Source organism: Populus euphratica, unplaced genomic scaffold (genome assembly GCF_000495115.2).
Source record: "Populus euphratica unplaced genomic scaffold, PopEup_1.0 scaffold403.1, whole genome shotgun sequence".
NCBI lineage: Eukaryota > Viridiplantae > Streptophyta > Magnoliopsida > Malpighiales > Salicaceae > Populus > Populus euphratica.
In genome coordinates, this window is record NW_011500081.1 from 349,437 (window position 1) to 377,367 (window position 27,931).

At 34.5% G+C, this 27,931-nt stretch overlaps 1 protein-coding gene across 1 annotated transcript; it reads right to left on the reverse strand.

Moving 5' to 3' along the window:
- Positions 1-9,311: 9,311 nt before the first annotated feature.
- On the reverse strand, positions 9,312-22,321 carry LOC105108826 (protease Do-like 7). Its single transcript, XM_011003292.1, has 24 exons — positions 21,909-22,321; positions 21,753-21,823; positions 21,465-21,599; positions 20,924-20,982; positions 20,149-20,185; positions 19,203-19,328; positions 18,658-18,747; positions 17,565-17,630; positions 17,408-17,464; positions 17,258-17,323; positions 16,980-17,087; positions 16,034-16,114; positions 15,556-15,605; positions 15,016-15,181; positions 13,939-14,451; positions 13,041-13,223; positions 12,855-12,960; positions 12,272-12,442; positions 12,115-12,194; positions 11,786-12,013; positions 10,989-11,204; positions 10,700-10,857; positions 9,836-9,947; positions 9,312-9,750 (listed from the first exon to the last, which is right to left on the reverse strand). Exons 1-24 carry the CDS (start codon positions 22,195-22,197, stop codon positions 9,577-9,579), a joined length of 3,342 nt encoding a protein of 1,113 aa, XP_011001594.1. The 5' UTR covers positions 22,198-22,321; the 3' UTR covers positions 9,312-9,576.
- Between the last annotated feature and the right edge of the window lie 5,610 nt (positions 22,322-27,931).

Sequence of the window (27,931 nt, forward strand, 5' to 3'; positions counted from 1 at the left end):
GTGTGTGTGTGTGTGTGTATCTAATCTGATGAACAGTAAGCTTCCCTTCCTTGCAAGCTTTTTGCGCCGCCCCTCTCTGGCTAAATAATCCTTAATATATATAATCTGATGAACAGTAAGCTTCCCTTCCTTGCAAGCTTTTTGGGCCGCCCCTCTCTGGCTAAATAATCCTTAAATAATCTTCCTTGTAAGATTGAATTGAATTCATGAAAAGAGACAACGATTGCTAGTTGAATTTCAGTTTTATTTAATAAATTTAAGCTTTATTATATATTGCTCGATCTTTTTCTTGGTAAAATGATGGCCTAGTTCTTAACTTAATTGTAAGGTAATTAATATTGGTTTAATTAAATTGTTAGTGTTTAGACTTTGCTATGGCAGCTATCATATCATGGGTAGTGTGATAATGGTTTTTTTATTAAAATACTTTTTATTTAAATAATATTTAAAATATTCTTTTATTTTTTAAAAATACTTTTAAAATATAAAAACGATAAAAATCTATAAGTTCATTCAATTATGCCCCACAACTAGAGTAAAGTGGGCATACCCCATGATAGTTCAACTTGAACTACCCTAGCCTAGCTCGCAGGGGAAGGCACCTGCCTGCCTTCCATCCCGATTCCCGACCCGCTTGCTCACCTCCATATTACGTTTACAATCGTCCAAGCCTTGACTTGTAAAACGACAAGCCATTTTTCCATCCCTAAATCCCTACCTCATCTCTTTACAGGTTTGGACTCAGAGAATTTCTGAAATTTTAATATTGAGGGGCGATATTCCCTTGTGAACAACTTGTATCCAACTGAAAATTAGGTGAATTATTTAGCCATTTCTTTTGGCATTAAACAACGTCCCCAAATCTTAATGCACTCAATGATGACCATTATTCATGCATATATTAATCTGCAATAATATTTGAAAGCCCTTGCAGCCTAATAAGGAGCCAACCACGCGTCCAATGCCCATTCTACTCTGTACTTAGCCTTTTTTCTCATTCTCTGTTCCTTGCTCAGCTTTCTTTGCCACGCTCGTTCTCTCAATGGCCAGAAGTTTCATCCATGTAACCTCTATCCTAGTTTGTCTCATAACACTAGCAATTTCACCAGCCCAATTTGCTGCACAAACTAGCCAAAATACAGGATACTATTCACCCCCACCACCTTATAGCACTACCGGTGTGTGCGCCTACCCTTGTCGGCCACCACCTATACCTACTACAATTTGCCCGCCTCCACCTCCGCCACCTTATCTGCCGCAATTACAGCCGCCACCACCCTTCTATCCGTCGCCTGGAGGGTATGTGCCAAATATCCCCCCATTTTGGAATTATGCACCTCCTCCTCCTAACCCCATACTGCCTTACTTTCCATGGTATTACATGTATCCTCCACCCCCACCGGACTATTCACTAGCAATGAGTCCTAAGGGAATTCCAATGGCAATGATTCCATGCATAATTATGGTATCATTGTTTACCTCTTGGTTCTAATTCTACACTTTGATCGATCGTACTTGCGTCCAAGTTGTAGCAGGAATAATGAGCATTGATGAGATGTGAAAGATTAAGAACTCATCATGATGAGTCCTAGTATTTTCTCCATATATTGTGGTGATCATGTAGAGTTTCTTGATTAAACATTGTCAATTGATGTATATATTAAAAACAATCGTGTTCTACCTTCCAATTCTATCAATGTGTTAACTGTATCTCAAGATAATTTCTTGAAGTTTCTGTTTTTATCATATAGTTTGTAAGATTAGTGATGATCTATGTATCATCAATGTTTTATTTGTTTACTAGGAGGCTTATTCTTGGTTCTAATTCAAGATTTTAAGATTTAACTAAGGCTTTAGAGTCACTACCAAGCTAATGATAGTGATGTGTAATTAGTTTTGTAAGCTTTTGTCAAGAAGATTCTCTCGACACCATCTTTTTCCATCTCTCAACTAGTAGGTCAAAATAGTAGAGAATGGCCATTACATAACATCCCCACTTAAGCCAAGGTCTAGTGGTCACCAAAAGATTCTTTGAATTTGTTATGGAAAGTTACAAAAAAACAATTAGTCATCATCTAACACATCTTGACAATTCCTTGTTTGTTTTCTTGTATAGTGGTTACCATGTTGTACTCCTTGTTACTAATTTTTGTTCCACTTTAAGGCATTGAATTTTCCTTTAGTAATGTCTTTTCTTGATTTCATGTTTGTCTATTGTACCAAAAGTGTTATGTGTGTGGACACAAATAGCCGGTGGCAGCCATGGTCGGTGGCAGCCATGTGTGAAGTCATAGTCAACGGTGGCAGCCATGGTTGACATAGTTATAGTCAAATGGTGGGTGCCTAACTTGCCCACCATTGTTGAACAATCATCTCCCTCCTCAGCTATAAATAGAAGGTGCACTGATAGCTGAGATAGAGCACGAGATAGAGAGAAACACAGAGAGAGAGCTAAGGGTGAGAGTTGAGTTGAGTTGAGAAGTTTTCTCCTCCTCCTTGTTTTGTTGTTTGTATTGCTTTTGAGCTTGATTAATACAAACCAGTAGCTCCGTGGAGTAGGAAAGTTGCCGAACCACGTAAATTTATGTGTGTTTGAATGTTTGGATCTCCTAACAACTGGTATCAAAGCTTGTTCTTGAAAGTTCTTGAAAAAGAGGGTGTTTGATCCAAACTCAAAAATCAAAGTTCTCAAAACGTGTTTTTGAACATACCACCGTGAAGAGGACGACGAGAGGAATCCACTGGTGAAAACCCGGCGCAAATCCGACGTCCTGCATGCCCGCACGCGCCTGCACGCGCCACCACCAGTACTGTCCACGCGCACAGACGCGCCGTACGCGCTTCACGCGTCTTCCTCGCCGTTTCCTGCAAATTGACACTGCCACGTCAGCCGTCCGGCACAGTCAGCAGCCGCGCACCCTGCCACATCAGCAGTCTGACCGGTCAACCCGCCACGTCAACCGACACGGCATCACTGCCACGTCAGCAAAAAATCTCCGCAGATCTGCCACGTCAGATTAGGTGGACTCCACATTACCTACGTGTCTGACACGTCAGCTTGCCACGTCAGCATAACTGGGTTTTGATCCGGTGTGGCGCAGAGACTATTCCTCCTGCCACGTGGCTTCATCTGCAGCGTCCAGTTATCTCAATTTTTGATTGTTTAAATCGGAGCCATCCGAAGTCCGATTTGGGTGATCTCAGTGTCGTTTCCAGCATTTTTTGCCATTCCGGACACATCTGTAAGGTCAGATTTTTAAGATTCAAATCCGAGAAAGAGTAAAAATGGCTGATGAAATAAAGGCTGCAGGAATTGAAAAATTTGATGGAACTGATTTTGGATATTGGAAAATGCAAATTGAAGATTATCTATATGGGAAGAAACTTCATCTTCCTCTGTTGGAGAGCAAGCCAGAAAACATGTCAGAAGAAGATTGGCAAATACTTGATAGACAAGTCTTGGGCATTATCCGGTTATCATTGTCAAGAAGAGTTGCTCATAATGTTACAAAAGAGAAATCCACAGCAAGATTGATGGAAGCCTTGTCTGGGATGTATGAGAAGCCATCAGCAAATAACAAAGTGCACTTGATGAAGAAGTTGTTCAACCTGAAGATGACAGAAAGCACCTCTGTTACACAGCATCTTAATAATTTCAACACCATCACAAATCAATTGTCATCCGTTGAAATTGAGTTTGATGATGAGATCCGAGCACTTATTTTGCTAGCTTCACTTCCAAGCAGTTGGGAAGGTATGAGAACAGCCGTAAGCAACTCAGCTGGAAAATCCAAATTAAAGTATGATGATATCCGAGACCTGATTTTAGCTGAAGAAGTACGAAGAAAAGACTCGGGTGAAAGCTCAAGTTCAGGTTCAGCTTTCAACATCAACACTCGAGGAAGGAGACAAGACAGAGGCTTATCCAGAGGCAGATCAAAATTCAGGTACAGAAGCAAAAGCAAGTTTGGACCCAGGAAGCAGGTTGAATGTTGAAATTGTGGCAAACCTGGCCATTTTACGAGGAGTTGCACAAAACCAAAGAAACCTGAAGCTGATTCTGTAAATGCCACTACAAACGAGGTACAAGATGCTTTGATCCTTGCTGTACATAGTCCTATTGATGATTGGGTTCTTGATTCTGGAGCTTCATTTCACTATACTCCACACCATGAAATGATGCAAAATTACACTGCTGGAAATTATGGGGTAGTCTATCTGGCCGATGGACAACCATTGGAGATTGTGGGTATAGGAGATATGCAAATCAAGACAATGAATGGATCTACATGGAACTTGCAAAATGTAAGGCATGTTCCTGAACTAAAGAAGAAGTTGATCTCGGTCGGACAACTTGATGATAGTGGCCATTCAATCCTTTTCTCTGGAGGAATGTGGAAGGTATCAAAGGGAGCAATGGTTTTGGCTCGTGGAAAGAAAACCGGCACCCTGTATATGACCACAAGATCAGCAGATATAATTGCCTCTACTGAAGCAGAAAATCAGGCGCAGCTATGGCATTGTAGACTCGGCCATATGAGTCAAAAGGGGATGAAGATACTTCAGTCAAAGGGAAAGCTGCCAGAATTAAAAAATATTGATCTAGACATTTGTGAAAGCTGTGTTCTCGGAAAACAGAAGAAGCTCAGTTTCTTAAAGGTTGGCAGGACCTTAAGACCAAGAAAACTAGAACTGGTGCACACAGATTTATGGGGACCAGCTCCAGTAGCATCTCTTGGCGGTTCTCGATACTATGTCACTTTTATTGATGACTTTAGCAGAAAGGTATGGGTCTAGTTTCTGAAAAATAAATCTGATGTGTTTGACACATTCAAGAAATGGAAGGCTATGGTTGAGACTGAATCAGGCTTGAAACTGAAATGCTTATGATCTGATAATGGAGGAGAATACATTGATGGAGGTTTCAAGGAGTATTGCGCTGTCAACGGTATCAGAATGGAAAAGACTGTTCCAGGCACACCACAACAGAATGGTATTGCTGAACGGATGAACCGGACCATCAATGAACGAGCTAGAAGCATGAGGTTGCATTCTGGGCTACCTCGAACATTCTGGGCTGATGCAGTTCATACTGCAGTTTACTTGATCAACCGTGGACCATCAGTACCTTTGGAGTTCAGACTGCCCGAGGAAGTCTGGAGAGGAAAAGAAGTACAGCTTGCTCATCTAAAAGTCTTTGGGTGTGTTTCCTATGTGCATGTAGACTCTGATGCTCGCAACAAGCTGGATGCCAAATCAAAGAAATGTTTCTTTATTGGCTATGGAGATGAAGAATTTGGATTTCGGTTCTGGGATGATCAAAACAGGAAGATTATCAGAAGCAGGAACGTGATCTTCAACGAGAAAGTTTTGTACAAAGACAAATCAAGTACAGAACTAGAGATAACTGATTCAGATACGAGTCCACAGAAATCTGAATTCATACAATTAGAAGGGCTTCCTGATGTTACCACTCAAGAGTTCATACAAGACAGTTCAAGCACTTCAGTACCCACCACTTCTACACAAGATAGTGCAGAGCCAAGTGAACCAGCTGTTCGCAGGTCTTCCAGGACTATAAAGCCTCCACAACGGTTCACACTTCTACTGAATTATATCTTGCTGACCGATGGTGGTGAACCATTAAATTATGAAGAATCCTTACAAGATGGAAACTCGAGCAAGTGGGAGTTAGCCATGAAGGACGAGATGGAGTCATTGCTGAAGAACAAGACTTGGGAGTTAACCAAACTGCCTGAAGGAAAGAAGGCCTTGCAAAACAAGTGGGTCTACAGAGTAAAGACCGAGCATGACGGAAGCAAACGGTTCAAGGCAAGACTTGTTGTAAAAGGGTTTCAGCAAAAGAAAGGGATCGACTATTCTGAGATATTTTCTCCAGTTGTGAAGCTTACAACGATCAGAGTTGTTCTGGGGATAGTAGCTGCAAAAAATTTACATCTTGAACAATTAGATGTAAAAACAGCATTTCTTCATGGAGAATTGGAGGAAGAAATTTACATGCAACAACCAGAGGGGTTTGCAATACCAGGAAAGGAGAGTCAAGTTTGCAAACTAAAGAAGAGCCTATATGGTTTGAAGCAAGCTCCAAGACAGTGGTACAAGAAGTTTGATAACTTCATGTGTAGTACGGGATACACAAAATGTCAGGCTGATCACTGTTGCTATGTCAAACATTTTGACAACTCCTATATCATTTTACTGTTATATGTGGATGATATGTTAATTGCAGGATCCAGCATGGAAGAGATTGACAAGCTAAAGCAACAGTTGTCAAAACAGTTTGAAATGAAGGATTTGGGAGTTGCTAAACAAATACTTGGCATGAGAATCATCAGAGACAAAGACAAAGGCATACTAAAGCTTTCACAAGCAGAGTATGTCAAGAAGGTTCTCAGCAGGTTTAGTATGGATAATGCTAAGCCAGTATGTACACCTCTGGGGAATCATTTCAAGCTCAGTAAAGACCAGTCACCAAAAACTGAGCTAGAACGTGGATACATGGACCAGATTCCATACGCCTCAGCTATCGGCTCCTTGATGTATGTCATGGTCTGTACTAGACCAGATATTGCCCATGCAGTGGGAGTTGTAAGCCGATATATGAGCAATCCTGGAAAGCATCATTGGGAGGCAGTGAAATGGATCATGAGGTACTTAAAAGGCTCATCGGAGACATGTCTTATTTTCACAGCTGGCGGTTTGAAACTTGAAGGCTTTGTAGATGCTGATCTAGCAGGAGATGTTGATAGCAGAAAGAGTACTACAGGTTATATATACACTCTAGGAGGCACTGCTGTTTCTTGGAGTTCTACCTTGCAAAAGATATTTGCTCTTTCAACGACAGAAGCTGAATATGTTGCAGTTTCAGAGTCCGCAAAAGAGATAGTATGGCTACAGAGTTTCCTGCAAGAATTGGGCAAAATGCATGGAAAGGGTACTTTGTATAGTGACAGTCAGAGTGCAATCTTCCTTGCCAAGAATCCAGCATTTCACTCCAGAACAAAGCACATACAGATCAAATATCACTTCATCAGGCAATTGCTCGACGATGAACAACTGTTACTTGAAAAGATATGTGGAAGCAAGAATCCAGCCGACATGTTAACCAAAGGAGTTACTCTCGATAAACTGAAGCTGTGTAAAGCTTCAGTGGGTCTTGAAGATTAAAAGACAGACCTAACACCATTTGTGTCCAAGTGGGAGATTGTTATGTGTGTGGACACAAATGGCCGGTGGCAGCCATGGTTGGTGGCAGCCATGGTTGAAGTCATAGTCAAATGGTAGGTGCCTAACTTGCCCACCATTGTTGAACAATCATCTCCCTCCTCAGCTATAAATAGAAGGTGCACTGATAGCTGAGATAGAGCACGAGATAGAGAGAAACACAGAGAGAGCTAAGGGTGAGAGTTGAGTTGAGTTGAGAAGTTTTCTCCTCCTCCTTATTTTGTTGTTTGTATTGCTTTTGAGCTTGATTAATACAAACCAGTAGCTCCGTGGAGTAGGAAAGTTGTCGAACCACGTAAATTTGTGTGTGTTTGAATGTTTGGATCTCCTAACAAAAAGCAAAAGAAAAAAGAAAAGGAAACACCAAGGTGTGTATTCAATAATGGAGTTTTGCTACATTTTACCAAGAAAGAGAAGAAGAAGAAAGATGTGAATACTTTTATAGCTACAGTCGTAAATCACTCCTTTATAGATGATCTCTTATTTATACAATACGGAAGAGAAAGATTAGAATTTCTAAGACATTCGATTAGATATGTCTCAACAATAAAAAATTAATTTAGTTAGAAAAATCTTTGCTTATATTAGAATGCTTGTTTATTGAAGTTCAAACAGGATTTTAAAATATAATTTATATGATATTTTAATAATACTTCTGCTATCTATCAATTCTGAATTTGATTTTAATTTTTAGAGTATATTAGGTAATATGATAAAGATTATTTTTTTAAAATAAATTTATTTAAAAATATATTAAAATAATATTTTTTTTATTTTAAAAATTTTATTTTTAATATTAGTACAATAAAACGATCTAAAAATAGCAAAAAAACATAATTTAAAAATAAAAACAAAATCTTAAAAATATAGTTGCACTGCAATACTAAATATTAACTTAGGCTAACATAATACATCAAGAAAGTCCTCGAAGTTAGTCGCATACCTATCCATTTATCCTTATCATTAATCAGGTGCCTAAAATAAGCATTTGGGTCCCTAAAAGATCATACATTTCTCAATTGAGTCCTTCCATCTCATTTATTTCGATAGCTTTATTGTTATATGATCGGAGCTCGAGGTCGAGGTCATGAACATGTGAACAATTCTAAGAAGGTCGATGATGCACACCAAAAGCATCTGACTGCTTGCTACTAACACAATTAACTAATGGAATGGCAGGCATCGATCACAGCATGCAAGACCTCTGCATTAAATAATTCACCAACATGATATGTGGCCTAACTTGTTTGTCGTTGTCTCTTGACTGTCCTTTTTATTTCCCTCTTTTGGAATCTTGTCAGAAGGAAACTTCGTAAGCATATGATTTTCTTTTAATGTTCGTTTTTTTAAGGGTTGAGTGCTCCTCCTCCTCCTCCTCCTCCTCCTCCTCTCTTTTTGAAGGAAACTTCGTAATCATATATATATATATATAGGATCTACAAAAGGGCAAGTTTGGAAGTGAAAGTATACCTCGCCAATGATAAAAAGGAATTAAAGATTTTTGGGAGAATATATAATTGTCATTAAATAAACTGACTTAAAAGGGTAAGAATATATATATATATCTTCTTAAATAAAATTCAACTGAAGTTCAACTGTTTAGCATTGAATTTAAAAAGAATATATAATTTATAATTTTTTTTAGACCACAGCTTAAAAGTTACAAGTTACAGCATTGTGGTGAGTCTTTTGTTACATTCAACACATTAAAATTATTTAAAAAAGTCTTTTGTTACATTCAACACATTAAAATCATTTAAAAAAATAAAATAAAAAACATTAATTTAATATTTTTTATAAAAGAAACAAAAACAAAAATGCGTAAAGAAACAAAAAGAAACGCATGCCTAAAGACAGTTCTTCAAAGACAGCAATTAATTTGCGACTTCACATCTTCAGGAAAATAAAAAATGTTGAGAGGTGGAATTTGATCCCTTCTTTCAGCCAATTTAATAATGAAAAAAAAACAGAAGAAATTATTAACAAGAGAATCTAAGAAAACCATAAAGTTTTTATAGAACCAAAAAGAAACACCTTTCCAAACAGCATATACACTGTAAACTGTGTTGAAAGGGAGCCGAACAATAAGTGTGTATTTTTATTATCCAACAATACAGTACATTAAAAGTTTCTCTAACATATGAAGATGACTGCACTCTAATGTTTAAAATATATATACTGCACCTCCAATTCTCAATAAACTGTGTTGAAATATTTCGTGACAACAATTCCTTGTTCCACCAAAGTGGGCTGGAGACTCTTCATTCTGTAGTTTGGTTGTTTCCTCCTAGGTTAAATAGACAAAAAGTAACTAGGAATGCCTCATTCAGATCACACACTGTAATCTAGTCCCTTGATTGTTTCTCGGCGCCACACTGCATTAGTGGGATCAAATCGGAGCTCCCATGTAGGCCAGTAGTGTAGATCTTGCTTTAATGTCAACACTCGCGGCTTCCCATTCAGGTGGACCGTCCTTACACGGACAAACTCTCCATGCCCTAACTCCTGTTAAATAGTAATAGCATTTGCGTGATTGTGAATGATTTAAAACGCACCGGAAAGCAGTAAAATTTATGTTAGGCAGATATACCTTGGTAACATTAAGGAAGGCGTCTAAATCAGGCGTCGGTTTTCCATTGATTTCAACTATCCATTGAAGAGCATATAGACCATATCTGTGTACCGGGCTTCCATGACACCACCTGATAAAACCAAAGAATTAGTCAGTTCCTACTACTACAAAGGTTCACAGCCATGGGTCCAAGACAGCAAAACAGCCTAGTTCAACATCCCTCCTGGCAATTAATGTATGGTGAGCAATACTTTTGAATAGCCTGTCGGCTTATAATGTGTCTCTTTTGCAAACCTGTTCCTTCGGTTCAATGATTGGAAAAGCCCCACTTCTGAAGATGAGATAAAATATCAGTCGGTCAAAAGGGAGGGGAAGGGAATGCCAATTCAGGGAAGGGGTGGTTTAAGTGGTTAAGAAACTAAATGTTCTAAAGAATGCTGTGCTTGGGAATGAATGAATTAGAGAAAACCAAGGTAAAATTGAGGTATTTCATCTCTAGTTGCAACTATCTAGATTCACAGCATCTACAACTCTCTTTTTAGCAGAAAATTTACAGTTCTAAACTCCACATTTCCATCTTTTCACGGTGATTCCCTTTTATGCAGCATCTACATGGGCCTGCTCCAGCATCTGACATCTTTTTTTTTTTTGCCAAGAAAACATTTGTGCCTTTACAACACGACTCAAATTAGCTGAGTCTGTCAAGCCATATTACCAGTCTGGAACCCACATGCAGCCAAGCCCAGTCAGGACCATCTTAATTTAAATTAAAAGATATATTAAACTGGCAATAACACGATGCCTCCTATCATGTCAATGTTACTGCCAATTTTTTTCTCAATAATGAAAAAAAAAAAAAAGCAGCTGAAAGAGAATCCTTACCTTGCCACATACACACCATGACCTTCTTCAGGAAGAAACCCAAGGGCACGCACTGCTGGATGAGAATCCTGAACTATACACCCACACCAATTTATTACACGTGTTGTGCCATTCCCATCCCTGACATCTGTTCCCACAATAAGATCAATTTCACGTCCCTGACCAAAAACCATAAAGGAGAAAATATCACATTAATACCAAGGCAAGAAAAGCATTTACAATTGATCAGGATATATAACAATATGGAGAAAACACTGAACCACAAGTGGATGCATATCCATTTGCTTGCCTGTCGAAAGATGGTCAGTTTGAGCTTTCCATCATTGTCACCACTCTTGTCCAATGCTTGGCAAGCATTTTCTATGTCACAAAAGCAAGTGACTGGCTCTTTGTCCACCGCCAAAATCATGTCTCCTTGTTCTAATAGATTTTCAGCTTTTGATCCAGCCAAACAACCTTTGACACGTAAAACTTGCCTTCTAACTGGATCTTTCTTGACAAGAGCCTGTACAATATGATCAGCAATATTGAATAACAAGGAAAACATAGCCCATGACCTACATCATATATCCAATAAATATGTATGTTCAAGTAACCTTCCAAAACACTCATCTAGCTCAAAAATCTCATTAAATAATTAAGCAGTAACTTATTCCGAGGACAGCAAACAGAAATATCAACAGGTAACAAGAAATGAAGCAAACGAAACAAGCTGATATGCATGATCTTTCACAAAACCTAGCAAAATATAGAGCAAACTATAAAAGTAGGTAAACTTAATCAGACAACCAGTTATAAGGCAACCAAATGCCACACTGCTTGGGTTCTGTACATCACATGGTCTAATGAAAATAAGGCATCATTACTCTAAATTGATAATATCCCAAGGTAACATAATCATTTTAATGATTTCAGCTATTTCCTCCACAAATTCATGTTAAAGGAGACTCAATACATGATTAGAATATCAAAAGATTTCAAAGCATTTCAAAGGGGACAAAAAGGAAGGTATTCACATTTCACAAAGAGGAAAAGAAATGCACAGAAACAACAAAGACAAAACAAAAAACAGTGATGATAACATACTTGGACCCAGTGATCGCTCAGAGCAAAACTTCGAGCTTTTGAAAGCAAAGTTGGATAAAGTTCCACCTCTAAAATCCTGACAAGTGGCATTGGCCTACTGACACCATTTATCAGAAGAGGTGGTCCCTTCGCACCATTTATGATTTTGTCAAGAACTTGGCTGACAGCATAAACAGGGATGCCTCTAACAAACTGATGATCTTCTGACGTACTACAACCAAATTTCAACTGCAATCAAGAATGCAAGAGAAGAGAAGAAAAAACATCAGAAAAACACTGCAATAAGGAATTGAATTGAAGGAATTAAGTTACTAGTTCAAGGATCATACCTGAGTTGAAAAGCTTCCCCATATGGCTTGAACCCTTCCTTGCTCATCAGTTAGCACACCCGAAAATGAACTCCCAAAATCTGGAACGGAGTATAAAATTGAGACATCCACCACAAACTGATGCTACTTTTAGAACAAACTTCATCTACACCCTTACCAGTATCGAGTTCAATGACTTCCATATTTGTTGCTCTATATCGTGGACAATCAGCTGAGCTAATATTCAAAGCAGCATATGGATTGGTCACAATGGATTTCCTAGATGTCGCATGCAGACTCCTATTTAACCCCACAAGGTAGACAGAATCCCCACGGCGTAATGCTGGCTCTGTCTCAAAATTCATTCATGCACATTGGTCATTAAAAATGATCAAGTTTTCATATAAACAAAAAATGGAATACCTAGGAAAAAAATAGAGGAAAAAAAAAATCCCACCACCTCAACTAATTAAATGAAGAAAATCCCCTTTTCTGCAAACAGGTCTAGAGCAGAGAGAAAAACAACATCCATTGCTATAAAGGGAAGGAATAGGGAAAAGAAAACATTGCCCAGGCCATATCATTTTCAAAAAAGCTTTTTCAAAAAAGCTCATGATAACAAAAGATGTCAGATAAAAATTTTGGCTGTGAAAATTATATCAAGTCTACAGAAATTCTCCCTGAATTTGAAAAAAAATAATAATGCATTCACAATACATTGAAGGATATTATTGAAGAAAAAATGCAGGAAGTCAACCTACCAGGAAGCAATTCAGCAGCACGAACCATTGAGGCACCAACAGCTCCTAGAGCCAAGGGGTCATAAGCAACAAGAGCATAATTGTGAACAGGATGGAGAAAAACCACCTGGAATGTAATGTACAAATTAATCCTAATAAAATAAACCATATATGGCTTTCCATACATTTAACTTCTTGAAAATTTACCTCCCCAGGGATTTCAATTGGAAAAGCAGCAAAGGATAGCATCACATCTGATGCAGATATTGCAACAGTGTTCCTATCCACTGCAACTAATCCCAAGTCTTGAGAATGATAAACAATCACACCAGTTCCAAAAAAATGTTGTGAATGAACACCATCAAGCATTATTGATTGTGGAACATGAACCTAAAAGTACAAACATCAGTTTGTTAAGATTGACTCTCGTAACAAAAGTAAAACAGAAAGAAAGTGAATGGCTAAGATGACAATTTGACAGCATTGCCAATGAAAGACTGGTGGTTCTGAACTAAAAAGAAGCAATGATCTAGAGGCAATTGGTTCTGAACAAAAAAGAAGCAATGATCTAGAGGCAATTAAATTAAACTTGTATAAACAAGGGAAAACACAAAATGAAGATGGCTTGTGAACTTCAAGAGGCAAATCCAGACAAAAGAAGCTTAATTGTAGCATTGGCCATTGGCATGGTCCTTTCAGGTTTCTATCAGAGAGGAAACAAATAATCTAGGTTTCACACTAGACATTTCAAGAGTGATCACTGATAGTATATGATACCTATCCATTATGCAAGAAGAACTGTTACACATGTTTCTACTGAAGTATGCACAAAAGCATGGATGATCCTCCAACACACAGAAGACAGAGCAGAGACAACATATGCAGTTATCATTCTACTGATGCTAGAGAGAGAGAGTAATGACAGCTCAAGGCAAAGATCAGACCTACTTAATCAACAGTTCAGCACTGTAGCTTAAGAATAGAGGTGGGGGGGTTGGGCTTACAAAAAGTCTTCTGAGGAAATATTGCAGGTAACATTGGTATATTAAGGTAAATGACAAAATGACCAGTTCATTAAAGACAATTAGAACCTCAGGTTTTTTACCTCAAACATTACAAGCGTAGGCTCTATCACACTTTCTGCAAATGAAGCATTGGTTGTCACTGTCATTGCACCTTGATAGTCTCTTGATACTTCACTTTCCATGGTACTTGAATCAACTGACTTAACTTCTCCAGTTTCAGACAAGGAACAATCAGTAACAGCAATTCCGTTGGCAGACAAATCTGATATCCTCCGTTTCTTTGTTCCAACATCAGATTCTTCCCGAGAATGTGGTTCTTCGGAAGAATGGTCATCACTTGTTTCCATACAAGTACCACCATCAGCCAACTCTAGGTTGTTACCTAGATTTACGTGTTTCGCATGGTTTTCCTCACCACTTGGGAGAACAGTTTGGCTCATTACGCTTTGTCCCATATATTTAACAGCAGATGATAGCTGCAGGGGCTCAGGCTGTATAGCAGGCTTTGCTGTCCATAAACCAGAGCTGTCATCACGGGTATATATCTGTGGAGGGGCATACCATTCATGGCGGTCGACTGTGACAAGGACAGACTGCAAGCATCATAGTAATCAAGAAATGAAAAAAATACATTATACAAATTATATTTGCAGTGATGCAATGACTGAATAGCCAAAACTGATTTTATAGTCCTTGCATCCCAAATCATGTTTCCACCTTTCTAATTATTTTTTACCATTTCATACAATTTAAAGGAATTCTTTTACTTTCCAATTTACTCACGTGGAATGCAAGTATGAAGGAAAACTTTGCAATTGATTTCGAAGTAAAGAAAGGGTAATGGTGGAAATCAATAATATTTCCAAAACATATGAAATAGTTAAGTTGATATTCTTCAAGATATTAGAAGTCTTAAACTAGATGATTGTTTGGAACAAAGAGCGTTTAAAATAATAACAGTCCTTGATCAAAAATCCAGAACATTGACTCTTAAATTTACTGACCACCAAGGATTCAGCACTAACATTATATGATCAGATAATGTTGATTCATCCATGAAAAAAGGAAATCAGTTACATTTCATAATTTTCCAAACTATTAAGGTCATGTGCATATGTTCACTTTGAAAAGGACAGCAATGGTTAACCATCATATACCTTCCTTCGATGACGATCTGTGTAACTTATATATTCTAAGGGCACTCGAGCACCTCTAGATAGCTTGAACAGAACTGAGATTAGCTCATCAAGTTGAGAAATCTCCTCACCCGCAAACTTCTTAATGATAGCATGGCGAGGAACTCCAGCTCTAAATAGCATGTATCTGCAATGAGTAATACAATAACATCGTTGAGTAAAATGAACCAAAAGTTGAAGCCCAACTAATTAAATGGAAAAGAATTACAGAAAATAAAACCTTTGAAAATTCAAATCTAAGTATCAAAAATAAAGAGAATGATGCGTAGAGTAAATCATTCAAGATTCTAGGCTAGGAAACACAAGCCCCATAAAGTCACTATGAATCATAATAGACTTTTTCATCAGGCTAGAAAATGCTTCTCTCAGCGTATCAAATCATCATAAAAATCTTTCTTCTCTCCTTAAATATCAAATAAATGCAGTAGAAACAAATTAAAATGTCAAGCAAACCAATCAACAACATAAATTCTATAAACCAAAAAAAAAGAATAGACTTACCCAGGTTCTGAAACGTACACCAAGCCACAATGGAAACGGAAATTTCTTGCCTGTTTCATAAAAAAATTTAAGGTATTAAGATGATGACATGATGAGCTAGAATGAGCAGGGTGATCCAAACAAGGACATTTCCATAAAAGGAAACAAATCTGATCACTCAATCCAGTTCAGTATGATGGAAGAATGTCAATCAACCAAGTTGAAGGCAACCAAATAGTTAGAATAAAGGCATGCACTCAGAAATCCGACATAGTTAGGACAGTAAGATTTTAAAAAAGCAGAAACAAAGTTTTGATGGAAATACTCTGCACAACATAGATGAGAGCCCTCAAAGAATATCACAGGTCTAGAGTATATGCCAGCAAGCCAATCATGCTTAGCCTGGCACTACCCCAGGTCAAAGAGTATCCAGAGAAACTGAGGCAATATACGGTTAAAAATTTTCAGCTATTTTAAGAAGGTTTAAAGTCCAGCCTACCTGTTGGTAAGATAGAGGATGAATCACTGCACCACTGACTTCTAGGAAGTAGTCAGGGGTTATTGAATGTAAATCCTGAACCTGAAGCAAATAGGGAAACTAAATTAACTTATGGCAGTGATGAAAATACAAGCTTAAGAGAAAAGGGCAATACCAAGAATTCAAGCAAAGGCCTACACTACTACAAAAATATTCATTCTCAAACAAGCACATAAAAACAAGTTTTTTTTCCTCCGCAGCTTTCCTCGGAAACAGGATGACAAACATCTATAAAATCAAAACCAACTTACAAAGATGCATGTTGACACTTGAATGCCAGTGATGGGCTCCAAGAGAAAATTGACATTAAATGTCATTTAGAATTCCACCCCTTTGCACCAATCTCGAATTTCAATTTTTTTAATGTCAATATAATATTCTGCTTTAATTTGTGGGGATTTTTTCACTGATTTTAAGTGCTCTGACACCAATAAAGGGTGCATGTAATAAAAGAGAGGAAAACATGGAGATTCTATATATTTCATGAGTGAAACAAACAACATTATGTGTCCTATACAATTTACCATGTAACAAGCCACTCCATGTAATGAAACATTACTTTATGCCAGTAGTTCCATAATTTGATCCAGCATTCAAGCACCTCTCATGCTATCTAGTAGCTCTCATGTGCGCTTCCTGCTGCTAGTGGCTATTAGCCTTATAGGAGCGTATCAAAACTGATATACCAGCAATAGCCACCACTCCAAGTTTAAGGACACTAGATAGCTGATCTGTCTAAAAAATTCTAGCAATCCACTCTGAAACCAAGTGGATTTTTTCTTTGGAATCCAATGAGTTACAGTCCATTGAGACCCCCTTAAAACTTTTGTTCCTCTAACAAAAGTGGAGGCACTCTAAAACTCGTAAGCATAGAGAAGCTATAGCTACAGGGTAAAAGTAATCTCACCACTAAGTTCACAGTCAATGACGTGCCACCCCTCTCAATCTGCAACACAATTTTCTGGTCAACGCTGTCATCAAGCAAAGTCTCCAGTTTCAGAAATTGTGTAACCACCTACAGCACATGGTAATATAGTATAAGAGTACATGAGAGAGAGGGAGGACATTGATTGCGGTTCAGGAGAAGTAACATTAGAATACCAAATAATGTCCAGCAATTAGAATACAATCAGTTCAGTATAGAAATTAAAGTACCAAAATAATATGACTAAACTCATAACTCACATCTCCATTCACACGAACAAGGATATCCCCTGGCTCCAAATGTGTGTAAGCTGGGCCACCAGGCACCTGAAACATGTTAGATATCATTATATATGCTTCATTCTAAATTCTTCACTTCAATGGTTGAGAATATAAAGAATCTGTGCTCACCACGGAGTCGACGACAAGCATTCCAGTTTCTTCAAGTGGTGATGCATGTCGCACAATCTAAAGCAGTCAAAAGAGTCGTAAGTCACTGGGAACCACTATTCTTCCAGAGATTTACCCATTAGAACAGAAAAATGCAAGCAACAAGAAGAACTAGTACCTGCTCAGTTTCACTTTGAAGACCCAGCCGGCGTGTCTCATCAAATCCTTTATGAACAAATGTCATCTATATCAAAAATATGTGATGCTAAATCATTCAACAGCAATTCATCCAGCATTGTAAGAAAAAGACACATAAGTGTAACCATCATTTGCTAATAGTGAGATGTTCATCTCACTGTGCACAACGAGGTTCAGTCACAAAATCAGGGGTACGAAAAAAATACATCAGACTGTAAGAGCATAATGGGAAATAACTACCAGGAGACCTGTGCATCTATCCCAGTATCTTTATACACTACACTGACATGAGCCCAAATGGACCGTACACAAGTTTTATAACAAGCCTTGAAAATTATGTAAACTATACCTGCCTAAGCATTTTGTTAGTTAGATCTCATCATTTCATATATCAGAAGCATTTCCAAGTGCAGATATTTCTATCTTTCCACAGCCATTTTACATGAAGACAAAAGCCCAGAACAATCACTATCCAGAAGGAATCTTAAGTCTTTTGTAGTTATTGTTGTTTCGTGCTCTAAATTCCTATCCTGGCATTTAAAAAGTGATCTGCTTTTATTTCAAAATCCAGGTTTCTGTGCTAATGTGGCTAAATGGTAACAAGGCAAGCCTAAAAAACATGTAACAATGTGTGCATATGGATGCAATTATTGCTCCAGCACACACAATGAAAATGTTAGCAAAAATCAGAGGTGCATGTGGAACAATGTCCAGCCCAAGAAAAGATTCATAGCTCATATCAGAGAAAAGTCATTCCACTTAAAGGAATATGCACTGACTGGAAACAGGTGAGCAAAGGGAAAGGTTGGACATGAACCTTTCAGATTATTTGACAAGCCATTTTAAAAGAGGGGAAAAAATCCTCAACCCCCCTAAATAGTTAAAAATCTTAATGAAAAAAGGTACAGAATTTGGTTGATAATTTTTTCTGCCTCTTTTTTCAATATCACTCTTATTGTTCCACATCAACCTCTAAGGAACAAATGGCCAATCTCCTGTCTATCACAATCAAGAATATCCAAGTCAATCTAAATGTAAGTCAAACTCCATGAGGATAACAATTAACAACAAACCTGAAGCGTACCACGAGGTATAGAAACTGCCTCCCACTTATTGGAATACGAGTTTCTTCCTCTTTGGAGAAATTCCAGCGCCCTAACAACCTGAAACATTTAGCATATTGGGTGTTCAACTAAGATTAAGCTTTCACAGAAACAAGCAAAAGCAACTATAGAAATAGACACAATCTGGATTCGTCTCAAATGTTACATTCTTTCATAGACATCTGCTTATGCTCCACATTTACAAAAAGGTTAAGGAATGGTGAGGAAGACAGAGAACACATGTACAACTATGTCATAAATTAAAATCCAGTTCAATTTTCAACAAGATATGCATACATTATAACTTGCTTTATACATTTTCTTTAAGTAATTCAGTTAAACGATTTCACAACCTAATAAAGCTCAAGCTCTCATTTATTTTACCTGAACCTGTCACTTATTTTAGATAAGTTGTCAACCCAAAACACATAACTAGACTTCAAATTTAAGTGATGTTAAATGTATGGCATAAAAGTTGAGAAATAAGCCAAAGCATTATGAAGAAAAGCACCCACACGTTCTAATGGTAAGAAAAAAGCTGAAGCACTTGAAGACTTGCTCCCAGCATTCAAAGCCACTGCTCTGCCTTGCCAATCGATTACTGGAGAACCACTTGAACCACCCTTAGTTCCAGATGCAGCCTAAAAGTAAAGTAATGATAGTCAAGATACAAGAAATGAGATTAATATATCATTAACTTGTAAAGTTTAATGCTTGATCTGGTTAATAGAAAATGGGGGCATGGTTCTTCATCACTAATCACACAACAAACTTAACAGAGATTATCACATGCAATTCAAAACCTTATGATGTCATGACCTCTTATAAAGCAAATTACATGCCAAAAGTAATTGACACTCTAAAAAAAAGCATAACAGTTAAACAATCACATAAAGAAGATGAAGCCACATGGATATTTCTAATATCCATGACCCATGGAAATTATAAAAATTTCAGTTAAAAAACTACTCAAGATAATTTTCTCAACACTATCAAAACAAATGCATAGCCAAACTGTAAGCCATTGTATTGCTCATATGAAGCTATTAAAGATCATCATCACAAAACACAACCATTTCCCAAATTAAATGATATTGAACAGAATTATTAAACTTTTTTCTAGGTCAATAATCTGCAATAGTTCATGCATATAGAGTTCTCCTTCCCCTCCAATCTTGCTGATTCTTGTCTGACCAATCAGACAAGATATTAAAAGAATTCTAGCACGCAGTCCCATGGTTTCCCAACAGATATTCCATCACAGTTATAAAAAAAAAATCCAAAGCATGGCCGAGGTAAAATTAGACAGACAGCATAACAACATCTAGACTATTTGGGAGTCAAAAGCTTCAAGCAGTCATAGAAGGGAAATTTAATGAACTCAAAAATCACTTCAACAAGCACAAATTATTTGAAAATCTCATCTCATAAGTTACTAGAATCAAAAATTAAAACACTTACTTGCATGTAGAATGTATTGAAGTCATTGTACCCATCCCTGCACCAAATATCAGTAATTGTTAGCAAAGTTCGGACAAGAAATCAACAAACTTTGACTCATTAAGGTACAGAAACATTCTTTCACCGTTATCAGATGACCTCAATTAATTACAATTTGAGGGCCTCTTATTTTTTCTCTCTGCTCTTAATTGCACAACACTATAGGGTAGAAAACCCATTTAACTTGACATAAAATGCATGTATCATAATATATAATGCTTAAACACCTTTTTCAAACTAAACTGACCCATAAAATGTTTTTTCAAGTTAAAAATTAAGAGATTGTTTGTTTTTGCATTTCAAAAACACTTTTAAAAAAAATTATTTTTTACTTTGATTCAAAATATTATTTTTTTTTTTTTAGTGTTTTAAGATCATTTTGATATGTTGATGTCAAAAATATTAAAAAAATATATATTTTGATGCATTTATAAGCAAAAAGTACTTTAAAAAGCAACCGCTACCACACTCTCATACACCCCTTAAATGATGAGGGGGGACATCAAGCGGCCAACCCAACAGTAAACACTTCAAAAGTTAAAAATCAAGGAGAACAAGGGACACCCACTATGCCCAAATATGCAACGTAATACAACTGTTTTTCAGGGTCCAAGGGAGGTTGTGGTGATCATTGATGAATATAACAAGAAGAAAACATCATTTTATTAACTATATCAAATAGCATTTTGCTCTACAAGTATGGCATCTGAAAGACAAATTAGGAATATTAACATACTTTTTATAGTGAGGTGCATCTCTATCCAAGCGAGCAAGAGTCCCCGCCAAAATGGAAACCTACAGTGTCATCTTCAAATCAGTAAGCGAACATTGACCACAGAAGGAAATCCAACAAAAAGCCATCAGAATTCAGTGAAACCAAAGATAATATGGCCTCCACAACAGAAATCAGACATGATGTAAGAAGAGATACAAGTTGGCAACACTAATATATATAAGAAGTCGAGTGCAAAAAAGAAAAAATTTCCTTCCCTCTCTATAATTTCAATGATTTCTCAGTTCTCCTCTACGTTTTTTCTTGTTTTTATCAATAAATCTAAGCATATACTTTTATATCTCAAAATTCAAATTCTAACTTCCAATCCAAGAAAACCAAGAATTCAGAATGAAAGTCACATCAAAATCCCCTAAATTCAAATTGAGTCAACCAAAATACACTAATTAAACAAAAAAAGTAAGAATCCCAGTCCATTCTTCCATTGCAAATGCAACAAAACACCAAACAAGTAAAAATAAATAACAAACATGCAACCAATTACCTTCTCGCCACTATCATTACCAACAACCCTTATTTCCAACCCAACACAAGCAGCCTCAGGAGCCAGAGGAATCTCTTCATAATTCAAAAACTGAATTGCCCCAGGATCATACCTAAAGAAGCCAAAATCATGAACCTATACACGCAAACTCACATCAAAATCACGATCTTTATCATAAATCCGAATTAAAGATAACATCTTTAAAACAGCAAAAAAAAACACAATTAACCATAAAAAAATCCAACGTTCAAAACAAAAAACAGCATGGTCATCAGTATTTTCACTTACAGGATCTCTATATATCGGATACACAGGAATCTCCTCACGGTTCAGAAACATTGCCTCTGCCACCACAGGCCCTGAAAAAGAAATCCAAAGTTCAAAAACCAAAATCAAGTCAAGCCCTAAGAAAAAATGAAAACATGAAACAAGAAAATACCATACCAGCCTTGACGACATGTCGGTTAGTGAGGATAATCCCACGGCGTTTATCAACAACAAAGCCAGTAGCATAACTAGCACCAGCAGATTCGGTGTCAAAAGCACGACAAGCAGTGGTACGGAGGACGACAACGGCAGGGACCACTCTGTTAAGGGCTTTCCTCCAGTCCTCCGCCGTGGCTACGTTTTCTTTGAAAGGTGGGTCGATTTCCATGCAGAGTTCTTCTTTCATGGTTGACTCAAGACTCGCCATTTCTGTTTCTGATCCTAGCCTTTCTAGTGAGTCTCCCATTGCGTTCTCTTTTTAGGGTTTGGAGAGTGAAATGATGAGAGTGATTTTTTTAGAGAGAGATGGGGAGATATGAAAATGGTTTCCTTGGTAGGAAAGAACGGGAAACACCATTTTAACTTGTTTGCACCTGTGTTCGTACTTGACAATTCCTTTTCTTTTTAATATCAAGTGAAGTTTTATTTTTTAAAAATAAAAAAATCAAGGGACATATTTTTTTCTCTTTATGTGACAATAATAATAAAAAAAAATTATATCAAAGAGTTGGCTTGCTACTTTATTTTATTCGGGGCTCTGCCTTCTTCTTTTTAATCATGCCTTACTTTATCATAGATGTTATAGTTATTAAACTTGAGTGGATAACAACCTCGTTCCAGGAGTGGATATAAAAATCAAAAAATTAATGCAACTGAAAAAATTAAAATAAATAAAAAATAAAACTATAAAAAATCAATTAAACCATTTAAAATTTAAAAAAAACTGATTAGTTCAATTCAATTTCAGTTTTGTAAACAAAAAATCTAAAAATCTAAACTGAACTCAAGCCTAAATAATCAAAAATATCAAGTCAAACTGGAAAAATTAAGCTAAAACTTAAAAAACAGAACCAAATAGAAAAAAACAAGTCAAAACAAGAAAAAATCTAGAAAACAGAGCCAAATCAGAAAAACCAAGTCAAACTGGTTTGAACCTGTTTTTTTCTTAAAAACCAAACCAAACCAAATTAAAACAGGTTGGTTTTAACTGATTTTAATTCAATTTTGATTTTTTTTAATTTGATCTGGTTACTTTTTCTAGATAAAAAATGAATTGAACTGAGGATTTTGAAAATTTTTCTAGATAAAAAATGAATTGAACTGAAAATAACTACTCGTATTTAATAAATAAAGTTCAGTCATGACATGGATTTTGAAAGATGAGATATTTACTCTATTGTATTTGCTAAAATTTTTTATTGAAGTAACTTTTTTTATTTTAGCAAACAATAATAGTAATAAAAATACAAATAAAATTAATCAAATAAAATAAAAGAGAAAAAATATCATGTAAGATTGCACATGTTATAAATATTATTTAAAAATAATTATTTTTATTTTAAAAAATAAATTTCATCCATATAAAAGATAAAAAAAATTATAAAAACATCAAAAAAAACTCTTCAAATTTAAATATATAACTAAAAAAATATTTATCATTTAAAAGAGGTTTTTCAAGCAAAATGAAAAAGAAAAAGGGTATTAAAATAAGTATAAATTTAAAAAAAATAGAGAAAAATCATAAAAAAATCATGAATTAAAAAAATAAAAAGAAAAAAAAAACAAAACATCTTTGAAAAAAATCATGACTTAGCCCATTTTATCAAGGTCACACAATTGGGCCTTTAATTGTTTTTTTTAATGATGATTTATCATTTAATTATTAAAATTATTATGGTGGTTGGAAGATCAATATTTAAGATTTTTTATCCAAAATCTATTTTTTAACTCATTTTGATCTAAAATATCTATAAAATATCATAAAAATCATGATAAACCTATATATGGTTTAAGAAAATCTAAAACAAATGTCTTAAAAACTGAAATCAACTCAAATTTAAAATTTAATTCGAGTTCAAATCTATTTTTTTTAATGATATTCAAAAGTGAAAAAGAAAAAAAACCTCATACGAGCTTCGCTCGTCAAATAAAACCTTTTAATATAATTATCGTTTGTTAGACCAGTATATCCATGAAGTTTCAAAGATAACTCTTTATTCAAATTATTTGAATAACTTGACAGGAAATGTATGCATAATTATTAGATTAATTAATTCTGAAAATTTAATTAATTATCTCAAATTAATGAATTTAAAAAATAATAATAAAATGCATTTATGTTATACAATGTCAAATACAATCATAACTATCTATTTTTTAATAAAACCAAATCACACTTGTACAATTGTCATTTTGATGCAATTATTTTTATAAAAAAAATGATAACAAAAAGTTTATGATAAAAACAATATAGTCAAAAGTCAATATTTTTGTCTTTAAAAATACAAATTTGACAAACATTTTTAGAATCCCTCTTTTAAATAATACATGGTGGAGTCATTAATATAAACAAAGAACTAACAATATTCACATGTATCAGGAAAAAAAATGTCTACGCTGTAATTGATATATTATATAAAATTTAACAAAAGACACATCTTAAAACCATGTTCTAATACCACTGTTAATTTAAAGGAAACTTACTGATGATTTAAGAATTTGTTTTCTTATTCTTAAATCAATTGTTTTATTGTCATTTTGATTACTAGAATCAAAAGGATATTTAACGGCATGAATATCTTTGTAAATCCTATTAAGTTAATTCTAAGAGTTAAAGTTAGAAAAAAAACTATTTTTTTATAAAATAAAAACTTATAATAGGTTATGTTCCCTTATATGTACATATAAAGAAAGAGAGGAACATAACCTGCATGAAAACTTATAATAGGTTATGTTCCCTTATGAACATAACCTGCACGTAGAGAGAGAGAAAGAGAGAGGAAACAATTTTTTTTTTTAATAATTATTTAAATATTTGGACTAGACTCATTCCTCATTGATGGATAATACCTAACCTAATAACTAACCTATTTTATAACTCATATAGGTTTTCATATTAATTCTTAACTCAAGCATAACAAACATACATACACTTATAATAAAACATTTAATTTTAGAAAATCATGTTCTAATACCACTATTAATTTAAAACTATTAATTTAAAAGAAACTTATTGATAATTTAAGAATTTATTTTTTGGTCCTTAAATTAATTGTTTCATTGCCATTTCAATTACTATGGTCAAAAAAATATTTAAGAGCACGAACGTCTTTGTAAATCCTATCAAATTAATGCTAAAAGTTAAAGTTGGAAGAAAAAAAGAAAATCTAAAAGTTAAAGTTGGAAGAAAAAAACTATTTTCTTCTAAAGTACAAACTTACTTCATGATATAAGTTATCTTCTATGTGTGTGTATTTGTTTATAATAAAACCTTTAATTTTGGAATTTATTTAGAAATAATAGTGTTTGGTAACAACCTATGCATTCTTCAACATAGTGAAAAACACAAGGGAAAAAAAAATAACAAGTTTTTAAAGGATTTGACTAGTTGTTTACTAGATAATTTAAACATCACATAAAAAATAAAAATACAATGTTTATTCTAGCCAATCCAAAAAACCTACAATCCAAGCAGAATTGAATTATTATTTTTATTTTATAATATAATAAAAACTATAAAAATTAATTTATAATTAATTTAATATCAAAAAATAAAATTAACTAAAAACTCAATATTAAAAAATAATATTGAAAAAAATTCAAAAGATTAAATAGAAATATACTTTAAAAAAGGAGAGCCCATTCTTCATGCTACGCTGCCCTGTTAAAGAAGCTCAGGCGCGTATTAAAAATAGACCCGCGCGTTCGAGCTTGTATTTTTTTCAGGTCATATACCCCTTTTATTTTATTTTTTAAATAAATTGATAAACAACATGTCATGTATTAATCAGAAGAAAACCATGCCGGTAATTCATTTTACTTTGCAATTTAAAAATAAAATACCCGTCTTACCGTCCTGTCTATTCGAAAATCCCAAAAACTTTTATTGCTAAGACAATTTTACCCTTACCTGTCATCCTTTTTTTTTTTTTTCATGGTAAAAACATTTTTCCCGTACCCAGGCCTGTTCACGGCAGCAGAAAGCACACTCAACAGTGGATTTTCGCCGATGAACTGCCCACCGAGGCGGTCGGCCCATTCCTTGTCTCCTCCACCACAACTCTCAAGGCACCTGAATGACAGCGGGACCATCTCCAGGCACTGGCTCGCAATAACCCAGGTCATCTTCCTCAGCTCTACACGGGAAATTAATTAGATCCAGCAGTCTTCTGCTTCTCCATTATTGGACTGTTGGAAACCACTCATTTAAAAGAGGTGAGCTCTTTTATTGTAGAGGTATTATATAACGTGCATACCGGGAACTCAGCTGGATTTTTCTGGATGTTTTGGATGTATGTTTTTTTATTTAAAAATATATTAAAATAATAGTTTTTTTAAAAAATTATTTTTTACATTAATTTATTGAAGATTTAAAAATATAAAAAAATTAATTTAAAATAAAAAATATTTAAATTTTAAATTTTTTTAAAATTATTTTTTAAAACATAAAAATAAACTGATTTATTTTTTCCCGATCTAACCCAATGGTTCCATGTTTATTATTGCGTAGTATTCTAAATGATACGAAGGAATCACTGTGGATTACAACAGTAATTCACAGTGTTTTTTTTTTTTTTTTGTATTTTTTCCCTAATTTGCCACTTTTTTCTTTTTGTTTTTTTTTTTAAATCACTTTTCTTTTTCTTTTTCAACTTTCCTTTGTTTTTTTTTTTTTATTTATTTTTTATTTAAAATTATTTTTATTGATTTAACTTTATAATTTTTTCTTTAAAACATGATGGATTTTTGCAATGTTTTTTCATATAGTTTTTTTTATTTTTAAAAAAATTTGTCGATTTTTTTTTTAAATTTAGTTTTGTAATTTTTTCTTTAAAATATTGTTAATTGCTATAGTGTTTCTCCACATGTTTTTTATGATTTTCTCCAAAATTATCTTTTTTATTTTATTTTTTAATATTAAGCTGGTTAAAAATAATAGTTATAATATGTGACGAAAACACTGTAACTTTTCTCACAAATTACTTCTAAATGGTGTGGAAGAATCACACAGTTTCTTCATACCAAAATCATTATGGATTACAACATTAATCTACACTGTTTTTTTTTTTTTGTATTTTTTCATTCCCCCCACCCCAACTTTCCCTTTTTTTCTTTTTTTTTTCAAAGTCACTTTTCTTTTCTTTTTTCAACTTTCCCTTGTTTTTTTTCTTTATTTTTTTAAAAATATTTTTGTTGATTTTACTTTTTAAATATTGAACTAATTAAAATTTTCACTTTATACTTTAAAATATTGTAGATTTTTGTGGTGTTTTCTCACATAGTTTTTTATTTATTTTTTTAATATTTTAGTTTTGTAATTTTTTTAAAACATTGTTGATTGCTATAATGTTTCTCCACATGTTTTTTTTATGATTTTATCCAAAATTATATACGAAGGAATCACTGTGGATTACAATAGTAATTCACAATGTTTTTTTTTTGTTTTTGTATTTTTTCCCTAACTTGCCGCTTTTTTCTTCTTGTTTTTTTTTCCCAATCACTTTTCTTTTTTCCAAATCACTTTTCTTTTTCTTTTTCAACTTTCCTTTGTTTTTTATTTTTTTTATTTTTTTTATTTTTATTGATTTTACTTTTTAAATATTGAACTAGTTAAAAATTTCACTTTATAATTTTTTCTTTAAAAAATTATGGATTTTTGCAATGTTTTCTCGTATCGTTTTTTTATTTTTTAAAAAATTTGTCAATTTTATTTTTTTAAAAAAATTTTCAATTTTATTTTTTAAAAAAATTTAGTTTTGTAATTTTTTCTTTAAAATATTGTTAATTGCTATAGTGTTTCTCCGCATGTTTTTTTATGATTTTCTCCAAAATTGTCTTTTTTATTTTATTTTTTAATATTAAGCTGGTTAAAAATTATAGTTATAATATGTGACGAAAATACCATAATTTTTCTCACAAATTACTTCTAAATGGTGTGGAAGAATCACCGTTTCTTTATATCAAAATCATTATGGATTACA